The following is an 18,928-nucleotide window of genomic DNA, read 5'->3' as shown; positions in this document are numbered from 1 at the left end:
AATGAATCAAAAAGGTAACAGGAGCCAATAGTCTTCAGAGCTCTTAAGAGGCTTTACATTTATTGAGAGTTGAAACTATTTCATGCTCTGACTTGTTACCTGGAACCTGACACCTCTGTAGGAGTTGCACGCATATCCCACCAGGCAGAGACCCCTGTGAAGATCCAGGACACACTAAAGAGACTATGTCTCTTCGCTGGCCTGGGAACACCTTGGGATTTCCCCTCAGAGGAGCTTTAGGATATGGCTGTGACGAAGAAAGTCTGGGTCACTTTGCTTAGACTGCTGCCATCCCAACCGAGTCCCAGATAAGCAGAATAGAATGGATGGATGGATGGATGGATGGATGGATGGATGGATGGATGGATGGATGGATGGATGGATGGATGGATGGATGGTTAAAAAGTGATTTCTAGGCCAATATAAAGATTTTATTATTCACATTTTAGCTCAAATTGAGAAAGAAATCACTTTAAAGATTTGTTAAACCAAAATAAATGTTTTCCTATTTTTTTTTTCATTTGTACTAGTGAAAACAGAAATCAGAAACAGCCTCAGGTCATTTCATTCTTCCTATGAAAGATCAGGGTCAGGCTTGAAGACCTGAAGGGAAAATTCAGAAAGCGCCAAGAGCTTCAAGCTAACAATGAACCTATTAAAAACATCTTTAAACTTCAATTTTCTGAATAAAACAGTTATTCAAACATATTCTGCATGGCACATTCACCCAAATTGCAGTCTTAAGTTATAAAAAAAACCTTTTTGATTGTTATAACGGTGATTCTCTGGTGGCCTGTCCTCATCTGAATACTTCCCAATGTCATTAAATTTGATCATAAAAACATTATGATTCTGACATTGGTTTGGAAACATCCTAGAATATCCACATACAATGAAATATAGTTAAATTAATAAACTTCATGATGTTCCTTACGTGTAATCATAGTGCAACAACAGAAGAATGCACAATATATATTATATTATTATTGCAGCTTTTTTAATTATACATTCACCTGACACATTTTTAGGTACACCTTGCTAGATCCTGGTTGGACCCCCTTTTGCCTTCAGAACAGTCTTAATCCTCGGTGGTACAGATTTAACAAGGTACTAGAAACATTTCTCAGAGAGTTTGGGCCATACTGACACGATAGTATCACGCAGTTGCTGCAGTTTTGTAGGGTGCACATCCATGATGCCAATCTCTCATTCCACCACACCCCAAAGGGTCTCTATTAGGATCGGATCTGGTGACTGTGGAGGATATTGAGTACAGAGAACTCATTGTCCTGTTCAAGAAACCAGTCTGAGATTATTTCAGTTTTATGACATGGTGCCTTATTCTACTGGATGTAGCCATCAGACGATGATCCACTGTGGTCATAAAGGGATGGAGATGGTCAGCAACAATACTCAGGTAGGCTGTGGGATTCTAAAGATGCTTGATTGGTACTGAGGGGCCCAAAGTGTGTCAAGAAAATCATTATTTTCTCTTTTTCTCACCATTCTCTGTGAACTCTAGAGATGGTTGTGGGTGAAAATACCAGTAGATCAGAAGTTTGTGGAATACTCAGACCAGCACATCTGGCACCAACAATGACCAAGATCAAAGTCACTTCAGTCACCTTTCTTCCCCTTTTGTCACGGTGCCTGTGTCAGCCACCTCCCCCTCCCTGCACTCCTGCTCCTGCTCGGCTGATTGGAACCAGCTGTCCTGCATCTCCTCATCTCCTGCCTGCCTTCATAAGGGTTCTCCTCTCCAGTATCCAGCGCCAGTTTGTTATACGCACTCCGGTGCTTAAGCCTGGCCTTTTAGTCTATGTTGACCAAGTCAAGTTTCCGTGCTCACCTCGTTCTCTGTTCATCTCCAGGTTCCTCATCCATTGGTCACCCTGGTTCCTCGTCCAGAGCTATTCTCCATTCCTCACCTCAAGCTGGTCACGCCATCCTCTCGCCTCGTCACGCCGTCCTCGACGTCACGCTTCTCTCCAAGGTGGTCCCGCCGTCCTCGGCGTCCACACCTCGCCTCACCTTGCCTTGCTTCACGGTCCCTTAGGTTGCGCTCCACAGCAAGCAGGTCCGGCCGTCCTCGGCTCCCACGCCACGCACCTCCGGAGCCCGGTGCCACCGCGCTCCTAGAAACTCTTTTCCCTTGGAGCAATAAACTCTGTCACTAACTATCTGGAGTCTGAAGTTCTTTCTGTGTTCCAGCATCTGGGTCTGCCATGCCTACGACAACCCTGACAGAACAAACTGGCCAAAACCCAGACCCAGCTGACCCAGAAGGACTTCGCCTCGCCGTCACGCAGCAAGGACTAGCGCTCGGACGGCAGGCTGAATTTCTCAATCAGCTGGCTTCGGCCCAGCAGGATTTATTCCACCGTTTGGACGGCATTTCACAGGCTTTGTTGGAACTGACTGGACAGCAATCGGCTCCTATTATGTCCTGCCCCATGCCTCCCTCTGCTGGGGGTTCTGGTCATTACGCCGACACCGGGGCTCAGGAGAACTTCCGGCTACAGCCCGAACCATTCCTAGGTGACATTGAATCCTGCAGAGGTTTTCTTTTACAATGTCAATTGATCTTTCAGCAGGCCCCGCGGTACTACCATGCTGACCACTGCAAGATTTCCCTCGTTAACTCCCTCCAAGGTAAAGCCCTTCAATGGGCTCAAGCTTATTTATCCTCAAACCCTGTTTCCCAAGTGCCATTTGTACGTTTTATCAGGGAGTTTTGTTTGGTCTTCGATCAACCCCGTAAGTCTGAGGAAGCCGCCTGCTGGGACTGAGACAACGCGGACGGGCTGTCAGTGAACATCTAATTGACTTCCGCATCCTGTGGACGTCTGGCCAGATGTTGCTCTTAAGGGGGTATTCTATCAGTCTCTAAATGAAGAAATCAAGGACCACTTATGTTCACAGCCCGAAGCAGAGACATTTGAGGAGCTCTTCACAGCCGCTCTTCGGTCTGACGTACGGCTACGGGAACGCCAGCTGGAATGTTCGCGTCAGGAGGGAGAAAACACCATTAACCATGTTCCTAAAACCACCAGGTCAAAACCACCTCCTCCAATGCTCAGAGCGACTGTCCATCATGGCTCTGGAGAACCTTTGCGGGTCGGCCACTCAAAGCTTACTCCGGAGGAGCGTCGCCGACGAAGGGAGGAAGGTAGCTGTTTTTATTGTGGTCAATCTGGTCATCACATTCATCAGTGTCCTGTCCGTTTAAACTCCGAAACCCCCCGCTAGGAGACAGGCCGCGGGAGGGTTTTTTGTCCAAGACTCAGGAAAATAACTTCCTCTATGTTCCTGTCAGGCTATGTCACCAGTCTCAGGCTCATGAATGTCAGGCTCTCATCGATTCTGGAGCCGAACAAAGTTTTATTGACTCTTTTCTAGTTTCCAAGCTCGGTCTTCCCGTCGAACCTCTGGAACACCCGGTCAAAGCTGCTGGGTTAGGTGGACAATTACTTACACGCATCACTCATCGTACCCAGCCAGATCAACTCATCACCTCCGGTAATCACCATGAACTCTTGCAATTTTACATCACCCAATCCCTCCAGTCTCCTGTTATTTTAGGTTTCCCCTGGTTACGAAGTCATAATCCTCAATTCGACTGGGCCAACCACCACATCACTTACTGGAGCGCCCACTGTATGGCTAATTGTCTCCGTTCCGCCATTCCCTCTGTTCCCCCCCCCAGTCCGGATCCTGTTCCAGAGGAGATAGACCTCACCAAAGTACCCTCCTGTTATCATGACCTTAAGCCAGTGTTTAGTAAAATAAAAGCGGATGCTTTACCCCCTCACAGGCCCTACGACTGCTCCATCGAGCTTTTAAACGGGGCCACGCTCCCTAAGGGGCGCCTTTTCAATCTGTCCGGTCCTGAGAAACTCGCGATGGAAAAATATATTCATGAATCCCTTGCTTCGGGTCACATCCGTCCCTCCTCATCTCCTGTGGGCGCAGGTTTTTTCTTCGTTCAGAAGAAAGACAAGTCTCTGCGGCCCTGTATTGACTACCGGGAACTTAACCAGATCACCGTGAAGAATAAATATTCCCTGCCACTTATCAGTTCCGCTCTCGATTCTGTTCAGGACGCGTGTGTGTTTTCCAAATTGGACCTTCGTAACGCATACCACCTCGTTCGCATGCGTGAAGGGGACGAATGGAAAACTGCCTTCAACACCCCTCTAGGGCACTTCGAATATTTAGTGATTCCCTTTGGGCTCACTAATGCCCCCGCTGTATTTCAACACCTCGTCAATGACGTGCTCCGAGACTTTCTCAACAGGTTCGTGTTCGTTTATTTAGATGACATACTCATCTATTCACCCAATCTCGAGCAACACACTTCCCATGTGCGTCAGGTTCTGGAACGCCTCCTTGAGAATCAGCTGTTTATAAAAGCTGAGAAATGCGAGTTCCACGTTTCCACGGTATCATTTATGGGATTCATTATTGAAGCAGGAAACATCCGTCCAGACCCTGCTAAGGTTTCGGCAGTTTCTGACTGGGAACCTCCCGAAACACTGAAACAATTACAACGTTTTCTTGGGTTTGCTAACTTTTACCGCCGGTTCATCCGTAACTACAGTTCTCTCGCCGCGCCCCTCACCCAACTCACTTCCGTCAATAAACCTTTCATTTGGAGTACCGAGGCCCAAGATGCCTTCGATAAACTCAAGAAGATGTTTGTGTCCGCGCCTATTTTGATTCAACCTAATCCGCAACGACAATTCATTGTCGAGGTTGACGCCTCAGATACTGGGGTTGGGGCAGTCCTGTCCCAACGTGAAGACTCCACCGGTAAACTTAAGCCTTGCGCGTTCTTTTCGCGTAAGCTTTCCCCGGCGGAACGAAATTATGATGTAGGTAATCGCGAACTTCTAGCAATTAAACTCGCACTTGAGGAATGGCGGCATTGGCTAGAGGGTTCTGAACAACCCTTTATCGTATGGACCAACCATAAAAATCTTGCTTATTTGCGCACAGCCAAACGTCTTAACTCTCGCCAGGCCCGCTGGTGCCTCTTTTTTGACCAGTTCACCTTCACGATCACCTATAGACCAGGTAGCCGGAATGTCAAACCCAACGCCCTTTCTCGGGTTTTTAGCACCCACGACCACCAAGAAGCAGGTCCGATCATTCCCCCCACTTGCGTCATGGGAAACCTTATGTGGGACATTGAGACGCGGGTCCTGCAGGCGCAGGACGAGGAACCGGGTCATCCCGCTCCTCCCGCTAACCTATTTTTACGTTCCCGTCTCACTTCGATCTGATGTTCTGGTTTGGGGTCACTCATCCCGCGTTGCCTGCCATGGGGGTGTTCATAGAACGCTGAGTCTTCTCAAGCGTAAGTTTTTCTGGCCTACCATGGAACATGATTTTGGGGAGTTCGTTGCAGCTTGTACCACCTGTGCCAGGTCCAAATCCTCCAACGCATCCCCGGCCGGTCTGTTACATCCCTTGCCTATCGCCGAACGCCCTTGGTCACACCTAGCCTTGGATTTCGTCACTGGTCTGCCCCCGTCATTGGGCAACACGGTCATCCTCACTGTTATTGATCGCTTCTCCAAAGCCGCACAGTTCATTCCCCTGCCCAAACTCTCCTTCAGCCTCAGCTGAAATGGCTGAAGTTTTGGTACACCAGGTTTTTAGACATCACGGCATTCCCAAGGACATTGTGTCCGACCGGGGACCACAGTTTGTGTCCCAGGTCTGGCGGTCGTTTTGTTCTGCCCTAGGTGCCACGGTCAGCCTGACTTCGGGGTATCACCCACAGTCTAATGGTTAAGCAGAAAGGGCCAATCAGGAGCTTGAGGCCGCTCTCCGTTGTCTGGCCGCCCAAAATCCTGCTAGTTGGGCTACGTTTCTGGTCTGGGTCGAGTATGTGCACAATCATCCTTCCTCCGCCACGGGACTGTCCCCTTTCGAAGCTTCCCTTGGCTATTCACCTCCTCTGTTCCCTTCCCATGAGCTCAATATAGCAGTACCCTCTGTTCAGCACCATCTGCAGCGTGTCCAACGCATCTGGCGCCAGGCCAAAGCCGCCCTCCTGCGCACCCGGGAGAACAACTGCCGCTTGGCCAACCGTCGCAGGAGGTCGGGGCCTGATTACCAACCGGGGCAGAAGGTCTGGTTGTCTTCTCGGAACGTTCCCCTTCAGACGACCTCCCGCAAACTGGGACCCCAGTATATCGGACCCTACATCATCGAGAGGATTATTAACCCCTCCTGTGTCAAGCTACGGCTCCCGGCGGCTCTCAAGGTACACCCGTCCTTCCATGTTTCTCAGATTAAACCGTTCCTGGAGAGCCCTCTTTGCCCACCGTCCGCTTCCCAACCACCCGCCCGGGTCATCGAAGGCGCCCCTGCCTTCACCGTCAGTCAAGTTCTGGACATTCGCCGCCGGGGCCGTGGGGGGGGGGGTACTGTCACGGTGCCTGTGTCAGCCACCTCCCCCTCCCTGCACTCCTGCTCCTGCTCGGCTGATTGGAACCAGCTGTCCTGCATCTCCTCATCTCCTGCCTGCCTTCATAAGGGTTCTCCTCTCCAGTATCCAGCGCCAGTTTGTTATACGCACTCCGGTGCTTAAGCCTGGCCTTTTAGTCTATGTTAACCAAGTCAAGTTTCCGTGCTCACCTCGTTCTCTGTTCATCTCCAGGTTCCTCATCCATTGGTCACGCTGGTTCCTCGTCCAGAGCTATTCTCCATTCCTCACCTCAAGCTGGTCACGCCGTCCTCTCGCCTCGTCACGCCGTCCTCGACGTCACGCTTCTCTCCAAGGTGGTCCCGCTGTCCTCGGCGTCCACACCTCGTCTCACCTTGCCTCGCTTCACGGTCCCTGAGGTTGCGCTCCACAGCAAGCAGGTCCGGCTTTGAAGCTCTGAAGTTCTTTCTGGGTTCCAGCATCTGGGTCTGCCATGTCTACGACAACCCTGACACCTTTCCGATGCCTGGTTTGAACTGCTGCAGATCGTCTTGTCCATGTCTGTGTTCCTAAATGCTTGAGTTGCTGCCATGTGATTGGCTGTCACATGGCATGTGATTGGATGTGCGTTAACAAACAGTTGGATAGGTGTGCCTAATAAAGTGGCCGGTGAGTTACACACTGATACACAAGCAGAATGGTTTAGGGTGGAATACCTTATACTGGGGTAAAACAAAAAAAAAAGTAATCTTCCAAATCAAAACATTGTTTTTCTTTTGGTTTTGTTCTTTTTGTCCTTATTAAATGACCAACATACTAAATCTTAGTTTCTGATACCAGTGTTAGTCTGACCCTGAATGGACAATACATTAAATTCACTTGCAAATTTTTACCTTTTATTTTTCAGAGTCAAAAAGTTGGAAATGAATCCTTTGAGAGGAAACGCATTTCCTGCCTGATGTACAGACTGGTGTGTCTCCTGTAATGATTCACAGGGTTTCTATAAAGAGAGAGCTGTTCAAACGAAGTGTAAAATAGTGGAAAAAAACCTTCCCTTAAGGAATGATTTACTCACATAATTTAAAACAGTTTCTACTCAAAGAAGAGTGCTTTGCTTTTGCATGAAATTAAAATGGTGGCAGATGGTGAGAAATGGAATGCAAAGCATGCACAGAACAATTAACTACATTTGCAAAATGTCTGAAAAAATGAAAAAAGAAGTGATTCATGTCATCCGGAGACGAATTAAAGACGGCGGCAGATGGTTGTGAGTTAGAAACACTTATGTTTCTCTTTTATTTGTAGCCTGAAGTTCCTATAGTTCAACTGTAGCCACTTGAAGCATCCACTGGAGGATCTTTTTCTCCAAAGTTTGTACCATAAATGCACTTTCTCACAGTTTACATTTGGAAGTTTGTAAAAAAATAAAAATAAAAAGATCAATACTGCTAAAACGGGTGCTACAATCAGCTGCACTAAAGCTGTTTCTTGTTAATTATCATCAGCCATTACATTTCAATATAACAAAAGTCATGTGGCTATGTCTGTCAGTGTTGTCCCCATCTGCCATCCACAGCAGTGCCAGTTACTTAGCAGACTGCAATTACCTGCCCCAGTAATTGCAGGCCAGTGGTGCTAACACTAGAATCATTAGGTGCCTGGAGAGACTGGTCGTCAAGTACATCAAGGACGCTCTCCAACCCACTCTTGACCTTGACTAATACAACATATCTAACAGGTCAGTGGATGAGTGATTTTCCTTTGCCTTTCACATTTTACTGTTCCACCCAGAATAAAGAGGGGGGAGGCTGCAGACTGGTGCTCAACCTGTGCCTCCAACACAACATATGTCTAGAGCAGGGGTCGGGAACCTATGGCTCGCGAGCCATATATGGCTCTTTTGATGGTCACATGTGGCTCGCAGACAAATCTTTAATTATAGTTTTTTTTTTTTTTCATTAGACCAGTCCTTCTCGGGCGCGATGCGATGCCAGAGGCGCGCAGTTGTAGCAGTGCTTAGAGAGAGAAATCTGCGCCAGCGCTATCAGTTACTATTATCTATTATTTCACAGAGTTTGTACCAGCTGGAAACCTGTGAATTGATGTGCCTAAAACTACGCGCTCCCGTCTCTGAGAAAGAGCGCGCAGATGCGGGGACGGGATGTGTGAGGGAGAAAGCAGAGGGTGGGGCTGAGGTGTTGTGGGGACAGGCAGCAGGTGAATCGCGCAGGGATTGTAAAAACGTAAAACCCGCTTCCCGTCACTCACTGCAGCGTGTGAGTGTGTGTCTGGCTCCCCGTCTGCATGTGAGCAGTCTTTGTCACATCTACAGAACATTCAGACCTACGATGACGTTTAAAGTCTCAACGCCTGAACGAAGCAGAAACTCACCACGTATCAACCAGACTAGACCATCAGCAAAACTACCACGAGAAATACTCATCATTTATTAGCAACAGAATAACAATATTAAAAAGAATCCACAGACTTATTGTACTTTAAAAATGTTGAAATTAAATCAAATGCACACATTCACTTGTATATTTAGTTTTAAACAAATTGTCGCGGACTGAGTTGGATGGCTGTTGGGCCGCGTTAAAAGTTCTGGAGTTCATTGAACGCGTCAAGCAGAGCTCTGATTGGCCCTCAGTTCTGTCGCTCAGCCTGTTGTTAGGTAGTTTGGACCAATGGGGTTCAGCTATGGGCCGAATAAGGGAAATGGGAGGGCTGCAGCGGGAGCAGGGGAATATAAAGTTGGGAGAAGCGCTCTCGTGTCGGCGGGAGAGATTCAGGAGTTGCTGAATTAATTGAACGGCGTTTGTTGCGGTCTGCAGTAATCGGAATAAAGAACTTTAAAAGAGGTTAAGTCTCCGTGCCTCAGTGTGGGGAAGGGACACTACATTATTGTATGGCTCTTTCGAAATTACATTTCAAAATATGTGGCATTTATGGCTCTCTTGGCCAAAAAGGTTCCCGACCCCTGGTCTAGAGTGATGATCAGAATGCCAGTTTTGGTGATTTTTCTTTTTACAAATATGACTCTGCAGTTTTATTTAACTTTTTATCATTAAATCTGCAGCTGACTCAGTAGTGACGGCCATGACAGAAGACCCCGCAAGTACCGCCTCATATTTCTCTTTGTCCTCCAGATCCTCTGACCATTTTCACATCTCCTGTCAGCTTATTGAGCAGCATGTTAATTTGACACTGGCAGGTCTTGCGGTTCATTAACTTCTCTTTAAAAACTGCTGTAAAATCATTTGTAAATGTGTATCAGCTTTATTTGAGAGTACGTTCACACGAGGATAACTATGTGAACTCAGTTTAAACAGGTGGCATAGTTGGATAAATATCTCACCTTATTTTGGTTGACTTTTACGCAAGGTTAGCTTAGCTTACTGGCTAACAGTGTCTAGATTTATTTTAGTTATCTGTAGAACTTTTGAAATTCTGTTTTTAAGTCTTTTTGACCTACGCTTGTGGTACATTTTTGTTATTCATTTATTTTTGTACTCCATGCCATTTTGGCTTAAGTCCTTCCTGCTCCTGGGTTCCCTCTTGCCTACAATTGTTAACATATAAAGTAACAGTTTATTGATGAATTTTACAGCCACCAAACCTATACCTAATCACTGCTAGTGGAGACAAAAAGTGTATTTCAAGTAAAGAAACGCTGAGCAGTTGTTATCAGATTTATTTACTTAAAAGCAGTACTTTTTTTGCATTGACTATAATCTTTCCATTTGTAATTAGCTTCCCTTTGGGCTAATTGTAACATGTAACTTAATTACATTAATTACATTTAATATTTATTTCTTTATTTAATAAGAATCTCATTTTTGATAATAATTTTTCATAATAATTTTAGTAATATTTTTAATTATCTAATATAAATGTAATTTGTGATGTCCTTTATTGATGTTATATTATATAGATTATTTCTGAATGTCGTGTTGCTGCCACAGATAAATGAAATTTCCCTATTGTGGGATTAATAAAGTCATCTATCTATCTATCTAACAATTGTGACATGGTCAGCAACAATACTCAGGTAGGCTGTGGGATTCTAAAGATGCTTGATTGGTACTAAGGGGCCAAAAGTGTGCCAAGAAAATCAATATTTTCTCTTTTTCTCACCATTCTCTCTCTAACAGAATTTTGAGTATATCGGACAGATCTTCTTATCTTCTTGAAAAACTGTCAACAGCAATGTGTTTTATGTGTTTTCTTCTTTAAAGCTTAGGATTGCCATAAGACCTTTTGTTTATAATGAAGGAAAACCTATCTGCCTGTTGTTTGTGTCTTTGTAAGTCCATGTGGACTGGGAACCTTTGGTGCTTGACTATAAAATAAAAATAAAAATATGATGATGATGATGATGATGATGATGTAATCAATGTTGGGGTTTAAGTCTTGGATATGTGCATGGTCTGCTTTATTCTGGTCAAGCTCATCAACTCTGTTTCCTTTTCCAGTTTTGCAGACATCACTATAACTTTGGATAACTTTGACACCAATCAGTCATGGTCTTTTAGAAGATTCCTCTTGATAGGGAAATTCTTGTTCTTGGAAAAAAATTGTGAAAAGAGTAAAGCCTTGGTTTCAAAATCATACATTTTTGCACTTCCTATGCACTGAAGTATTTGTATTGGTATTTTAACATTTATTGATTTCAGTCCATTTGTCAATTTATTTTTTTTTTTCCTATTTTCAATGTGTGCACAATGCTGGTGATATTTGAGTCTTTCCCACTAGGATGAATACATTAATCTTATTTTTTTTATTTTTTATTTTTTATCTCATCTAAATACGACTGTTATAAACGGCTGAAGCCCATTAAGAACCATGTTAACAGAATTCTTTTCAGCAGGACTAGAAAAACAGATTCCATCACTGCGTTTCCCATGTCTTTTCACAGGCTGTTTGAAAGTATTTCTGCTAGTTTTTAATTCAGTTATTGGTGTGAAATCCTATGTTAAAAAAACCTCATTAGGACTCCAAGTAATGCTGGAAACAGTTGGCTGCTATTTGTATTAAAAAGTAAACAGTTGTGCATCCCAATCGCACAGTACAGGGAAAGCTCACCTTCCTCTTGTTGGATGGACAGACGTACAGGTAGCTGAGGACGGTCTTGAGCCCAAATTTGTCATTCATCTTCTCATATGTGGTGCCGTAGTCAGTGGATCTGAAATGAAAAAGCAGACATAAAAGAGAGTGAGAGGCGAAAACTGAACGGCTACAGGAAAGCCAGTGAAGGTTCCCTGCGAATCAAATGGCTAAATGAGCAGGCCGAGGATAACTGGGATATTGCTTGATTCGTGTCAAAAATAATTATTTAGCAGATCAAAAAGAATGCAATATCACACCCACAAGCGGGATAAAGGCAGTATTTACAGCTGCTTTCAGAAGTGAGACCTAACAACAGTTCACCAAATGCATAAAGTTTACAGCAGAAGTGAACACGTCCAAAAACTCCAGAGACCTGACACTGTTAATAATTGATTTTCTGCAGATGACTACTCTGAAATAAAATATTATTAGTGCCAAAACATGTGGATGTTCACAAGCATTGGTCTTTCATAATTTAGCAGTGGGAATGAGCCTGTTAACTGGCCTGGTCCCCCGGAAACTCCACACAAATCCATCATCAGTGGTAACAAGGAAATCTGCCTTCAAGTAGCACATTGCAGCGTCTGCAGGCGGCCTGCCTGCTCTCTCCTCTCTTTCCGCTCCATGGGAGCCGAGCCCGGCACAGAAGTCCTCCCCCACAGCTGTACTTTACATTATTTTAGGTAAAAAATGCTGTCTCTTCAGAAAACTGAAACTGTAACGACATGTTTCTCAATAAACGCTGCTGTCATTGAGGAGCATCGTTTTCATGTCACATTTCTGTGGAAGGAGGCGGTGACGGTTTTAATTTGGAGCGTGAGCTCCACTGGAACAAAATGGGTGATCTCATTCTCCTAAACCTTCTTCTTCCCATCAGGGTTTTTTTTTCTCATCTGCCTGAAAAAAGAATTTCTCTTATGGCTGTCATTTTACATTGTGACCTTTAAAAAAAGACTTAAATCCATTTTAGTGTAAACTTACGGACCCTTTAGGACAGAATAACAAACTGTGTTTTGAATTTTAAATAGAAAGTTTGCAACTTCTTTAGTTCTCCACAAACAAAAAAGATTGATATTTGTTTAAATATGAAAATGGAGATATGGAGGAAGCTGTTAAACCTAAAAAATCCCTCTTTTTATTTTGCTCCAGAACATACTAATAAGCTGCATATTTGCTCATTTGTGCCTTTGTTTACTTGTTTGTTCTTTTTTTGTAATTACAGTTTTTATAAATTTATTTGAAAAGACAACTATACAAACAAGTCTTAATCGCATGGGAATCATGGGAGTTGTATCATACAGTGTACCTGCAAAATATATATATATAAAAATTGTGTAAACCAGTAACAAAGCTTGAAAGAGAAGGGTACCATTAAAAAAATAGTAAAAACCTAGAAGAACAAGGTTTGGAAGAAGAATTGTTTGGTCATTTTTTTCACTATATTTCCACAGTTTGTACAACTGATTAAATTGACTTTAAAAAGTCACCAGGAAAGCCAGAGTGTCTTCATCACTTTCTTTAGTGGCTTTTTAGTGGCTAAATGTCAGCCATAAATCTACTATACCTGCTTATTTTGTTTTTTGAAAACAACAAAAAAAAAGAGGGGCATGGGCACGTTGGCTTTATACATGAAAAAAAGCTATAGTATATCTTCACTGTCAGATCAGTAAAATGCACAACAGACGAGCTAGTTACAGGTTGAAATTTGTCATAAATGCATTTATTTTGTGGCCTGACACTGCTACACATCTTTTCCAAGCAGATAACCTGTTCGACAACTGAATTAGACCATTAAAAAAAAAAAAAAAAAAAAAACTAAACAAAAATCTAAATTCCTCATAGGAAGTGAAAGAAGGCTTTCTTTTGGACAGTTTAAAGGACCCTGGGGGTTGAGAGCACTGCAGTGCCACTGAGCAACATTTTAATTTCCAATTTGTTTATTCCCAGCTTGCAGCTGAGCAGGTGGGTGGCGGTGGCACTCCAGTTAATGGCTTTCAGCAATTCCATAAAGTATGGGTTATTAGCCGGACAGCAGATATGAAGTTATCTAAAAAAAACATGACAGACAGGAGAAACCTGATGGGTAAGAAACTTTTCTCTATTTCTTAGCTATAAAAATAATTGGCTGTTTATTAAAGAGCCCTGCAGTGAATATGACAGTGTGTTTGTTAATTCTCCATCATGTGGAGCATATTTGTTTAAATCTGGTTTGCATGGGAGCTCAGTCGATGAGGCTTGATGGTTTTAATTGGACAAACACAATTCAATGTTGCACGATTTCATTAAGATCCACTAAAAGTCTTTGTTGCTGGATCAGACTCTTCATCCAGTCAAGTGCAGCCTGACCTTGTCCCTGTAATCACATTAAGTCCTCAGGGAGCGACATGTTCAATTTGACCTGAGCCGTACTCTCAAGCATTCAGAGATGCAAAGAGGATTATCCCTATTTTGTACTTTGGTTCCTTTTCCACTAAAGCAGGGCTTAGCTCCCCAACTGTCTGTAAAAGAATGAGGCTCAGCGATGACATCTCGAGATCAGGGAGGGGTTCTCTTCAGAGGTCAAAAGTGCCTTTGATTCTCAGTTGTGTTAATGTTACACAACAAAATAAGTTGGAAATATTTGTTGCATGTTAAAAAAAAGTCATGTATCCTAAAACATTCATTTTTTTTTCTACAATGTAAAAAAATTTCTTAAGTAACAAAACAGTGATACTTAACCAAGATATGCAGTGAATTTCCATTAGACCTTATCTTTGGTTCAATTTCTATATGATTAAGCTTTTGTTTACATGTGGAAGTGAGTAGGAAACTACATCTCCAGATTTTGTGCTGAGGGCAGAATTGACAAGCTGATGGGTGTGGCATATGTTTTGGCTTCATCATTAACCTTACTGGAAAAGCTTTATGATTGTTCATCCATCAATAGGAAGCACTGTAGTAGACCCAAACAAGATCCATCAACTGGTCTGAGAATCCTTGTGTTCTCCTGAAGGAGTCCTGGGAACTTTGAGCATTAATTTCCCCTTTGGGTTCAACATCAGAACAGTTGGTGTTTTCTGGTTCTGGTGGAGGAGAGAACCGTCCAAAAGGGAACTCGAGAATTTCCTCTTTAAAGAAGATACCGTGGTGTTCTTAGGCCTCCAGACAGAAATACAATGTATCGCTTATATAGGTTTGATTCTTCCCACTCTTTTTCAAGCCATATGTCAAACTCTGTTTGGCATTAATAAGCATACTATTTACTCAATCTAATGTGACCTATGTGTTTATTGCATGCATTACAGCAAAAATCTTCATGATTATGAGTAGTTACACTGATAAGAGGACGACATCATCTCACACTACTTTTCTTTGTTTTTTGATCTATGTATTTCTTTATCTCTAAAATAAGTTTGATTTATCTGTTCGATTTTTTTATGTTTTTACAATTAATGCTTGAAATAAACCATTAAATCAAAATCAATCAAATCAGGTATGATATATAAGAGACAGTGTGTTTGAAGTTCTGCCAACTCCATTTATGATCTTATTTGTTGTTTCACACCTACACCTTATGGCCAAAGAGAAGGGTCAGAAACATGGAGTGACTGGCAAATTTAGATCGTCCTCTTCAAAAACAAGCAGACACAACTCACAAAGTCAATGTTTATTATATTAATACTATAAAGATTAAAGATTGTTGCACAGAAACTTTACGTGGAATGCTCCTCTCAAGAAAAGAAAGGAAGTCATTTTTAACTCTTTTTGATCTTACTTAGTTGGGAGCAAATGGACTGTCAACAAGTAAAGACTTAATGGGAAAATGATTCTTCTTACTCATTTTCCCTTCCTCAGTCCTTCCTGCTGCAGCCCCTGACGCCATGTTGTTCTGCGGCGTACCGTTGAATGACTGGACTCATTTAATCGGACGAATGGGATCACAATTAGTCATATTGGGAAGGTTGTGTGGGCAGCATTGCTTTTGTTGGTGTTTATGACATCCCTTTGTTCTCTGCACATAAACACATTGATTCATAATTAATGTTTTTTACTGCAAGTACATAAAGGACACCATCATTTGGAGCTTCAATGTCATCCGCATGATTTTTTAATGTATGAGACAAGCAGTGTGTTTACAGTGAGACCACTTTGAGTGAAAAAAGAAATGTTGACTTGTGTACTCGATGCAGTTAAATGCCCTAAATGTGACTTAAAATAACAAGTATCAATTATGCTAACATGAGTGGAACTTTATTTTAACAAATACATTATAAGAGATAAGTAAAGCCAAGTAAATCAAAGTACTCCAAAACAAAAGCTAAGGATAGTTTCCATTTGTTACGGCCGTGGCCGTTTTTGGTTTTGTTTTGTTCTGTTTGTTCTGTGTTTTGTGTATTATTTCTGTATCAGAGTGGGACTTGTGTTTTTTGTGTGTCTGTTTTCTGTCTGATTATTTTCAGGTGTGGTGCTTGAAGGTGTGGCCTTCAATTGGTCCAGAGCTGGAGGACGCTGCCTTAAGAGCACCACTTGGACCTCCACACCTTGAGAAGGGAGTTTGGCTGCAACCAGTCTCCATTGCAGCTTAACCCTCTTCTCCATTTTGTTTTTTGATATCACCTCTTGTTAAGTTGTGTGTTGCACTTTAGTGTTGTGTTTTAGTATTTTGTAGTTTTGTCCGTGCCCACTCTGTTTAGTCCTTTGGTTTATAATTTTGTTTAAGTGAAGCTGTAGGGGTGAACCGCCATTTTGTTTAGTACATGTTTTCTCCTGTTTTTGTTAGGTTAGGGAGGTTAATGTTTTGTCTTTGATTTCCCTTTTCTTTCTTTTGCAGGTATGATTACATGTTTCAGTTAGGTGGGGGTTTATTTGTTATTTTGGCCTGGGTTCACCCTGAAGCCTTTTTGCTTCACTTTTAGTTATTGGTGGTTTATTTATTTGTAAATAAATTTGTTATATTTTGTATGGTGACATTCATTTGGTGTGTTAATTTCACTTTAGTAGCCGAAACTTTACTTTTTTATGTTATAACACCTTTGTTTTGGTTTCCTTTTTCAAGCTTTTGGTTCTTGTAATCTTCCATTTTTAGGATTGTCATTCCTCCTGTCACTATCCCACCTGGTTTCATTCGCTAATTATCTACAGCTGCCTTGATTTGGGGCATCATCCTATGTGTATAAAAGTGTCTGGTTCTCATGCAGGTCATCTGTTTTGTCTCCATGTTTCTCTCATTTCTGAGGTTGTTCAGGTTTCTACCAGGAGCCTGTGGGACTCCAGAGAACCTGTTTGCTCTCACATACAGAAATACTGTTCCCTTCTGAAAGTATGTCGCTGATATCAGCACTTAGCTAAGTGTTTATTTTTGCTGCTCACAACAGTGAAGTTTACATGACAGGAATTTTAACTCTGTTGAATATGTAGACAATAACATAATGAGTTGTCTTAACGAGCAACGACACAGTTTAATGACACTTTGATTCATACCCTAATACTTTGGTTCAGTGGTTCAATATGTGTATTCTGCCAAAGAAAACATTTGAATTTTACTTTCTTTTTTTCCCATAAATTCTGTAGAGACAAATTAAACCAAAACATTCAGAGACATTCAGGTGCATTTTTCACACTGACTATATTGTAGAAAGTAATTTAACCGGAACAATGAAACTTACTGTAAACTTCAATGCATCAGATTTATATTATTATAAAACATGAGTATGATGAAAAAAGCACTTTATAAAACTTTATAGCAAAGAACATCCCTATACTTTTGGCCAACTATGATAGACTGTTCTGTTAGTGTTTTTTTCTGCTCAGATGTCCCACTTCTGCACACTGTCACATCTGGTGTAAAAAGGCCAGTAACAAAATGCATATTGTTAATAATGGCACATTCAGACATGGAGGACCAACCATGTGCTTCAGTTTTATCTTAAGTATTGTTGCATCCCTAGCAGTAACTGTACCTTATTGCTAACACTGACTTTGTAGTATGTTACACGATTAAAAAAATATAATGCATAACAGCGCAATTCTGTGTCTTAAGACGTAAAAGTGGTGTCACTTTGGTCAGACAAAGGCACTTTAAGGACCGCTTTTATATGGTGACTGTCAGATTAAACCCTCAAACTAAAATCCCTAGATCCACACACATAGTTTTGCTCATTACATTTTCAGCTACTGGTGTGCGTGCCTTATTAGAGGAGTCGAACCTACACTGTGCTTGCAGAGTTAAATAAATGAATTAGTCACCAACACAATCAGCTGATGCTTTAAGATTAGCAGGCAGAAAATTGGATTTGTTGTGGTGGAAACAGATGATAAAGGAGGCGACTAAAGGGTAACACGTCACTGATGCACTGGATGTTAACCAGAGGTGCATGCAGTCAAGAAACATTACATCATAAATTCTCATACCTAAATAGATAAATAGAAGAAAACTGAAAAATTAGATTTTATTTATTTTTTATTTGTAAATTTTGATGTGACTTGGTCGGTGTAGCTCAGGATCTGTGACGTCGTGTGACTTCTGCGCCACATTGAACTGCCTGAGGAGATGTTATCGTCTCCCAGCATTCCTTTCAGACTCCACTCCTCTGGAAGAAACACCACTTTCTCAGATGGAGCCCTATCGACTGAATGTTTGTGAGGTGAAGCTTGCTTGAGGAGCTGAACGACGCTACGAGAACATTAAATGTTTGGAGGGAAAAAAAAGGCAGACAGAAGCTGCATTGGGGATTATTTGTAAGGTTTTTGCCAGATGGCTGCCAGTAAAGCAGAACAATCCAGCATTGGTGTGCCGCGCTGTTGACCATGCTCTGGGGAGAAAGAAGAGGAAGAAAAAAAAGACTTCAAAGACTGAAAACTCAGAATAAATCATCTTAGTTTCTGGTACAAACAAAGCACGCCAGCCCCAAAGCATGCAGGGATTAAAGTTGCTGAAGTCTGCTGCAAGGCCGTGGCGGCAAAACAAAGGCTACCTATCTGACTTATCTCATTTAAACCTGACCGTTCTGTGCAAGCTTGCAGCTGAATGAAAGGTAATGCAATGAGTGAAGAGAAAAAAAGCCCTATCAATATTCATCAGGGTTGTGAAGATGAAAGCGTCACCGTGTGGTTATCAGAGTCGAGGCCAAGCTGCAACAACCCACTTGTTTGTCCTCGAAGACGTTGGCAAACAGAGAGGAAGGAAAAGGCTTTCGAAGCAGGCAGCCCGAAGTTAAATCCAGCCTCAGGACCCTGAGGTCTTGCTGACTGATGTGTCTGAAAAACTCCAAACTTTCTGGTTCATCAGCGCTGAGAAGCCGGAGGCAAAGACGCCTGAATGAGCTGCAGACGTTTCTACAGAAAATGTCTGAATGGTTGCGATGTTTTTATCATTTCCTTGTTGAGATGTTCAAACCTGCTCTG

The 18,928-nt window shown here is 42.6% G+C and overlaps 1 protein-coding gene across 1 annotated transcript in view; it reads right to left on the bottom strand.

The window, feature by feature from the left end:
* The window catches only part of sorcs3a (sortilin related VPS10 domain containing receptor 3a), a 260,608-nt gene that overhangs the window by 132,794 nt on the left and 108,886 nt on the right, over positions 1–18,928 (bottom strand). The window contains exon 3 of the mRNA XM_023954909.2: positions 11,522–11,621. Within this exon, the coding sequence (XP_023810677.1) occupies positions 11,522–11,621 (100 nt within the window). The remainder of the gene's footprint in view (positions 1–11,521; positions 11,622–18,928) is intronic.

Source organism: Oryzias latipes, chromosome 1 (assembly GCF_053564925.1).
Source record: "Oryzias latipes strain Hd-rR chromosome 1, Olatipes_Hd-rR_3.1".
Taxonomy (NCBI): Eukaryota; Metazoa; Chordata; class Actinopteri; order Beloniformes; family Adrianichthyidae; genus Oryzias; species Oryzias latipes.
Note: the sequence above shows the minus strand (reverse complement) of the source record. Positions and strands in the feature narration are given on the sequence as shown.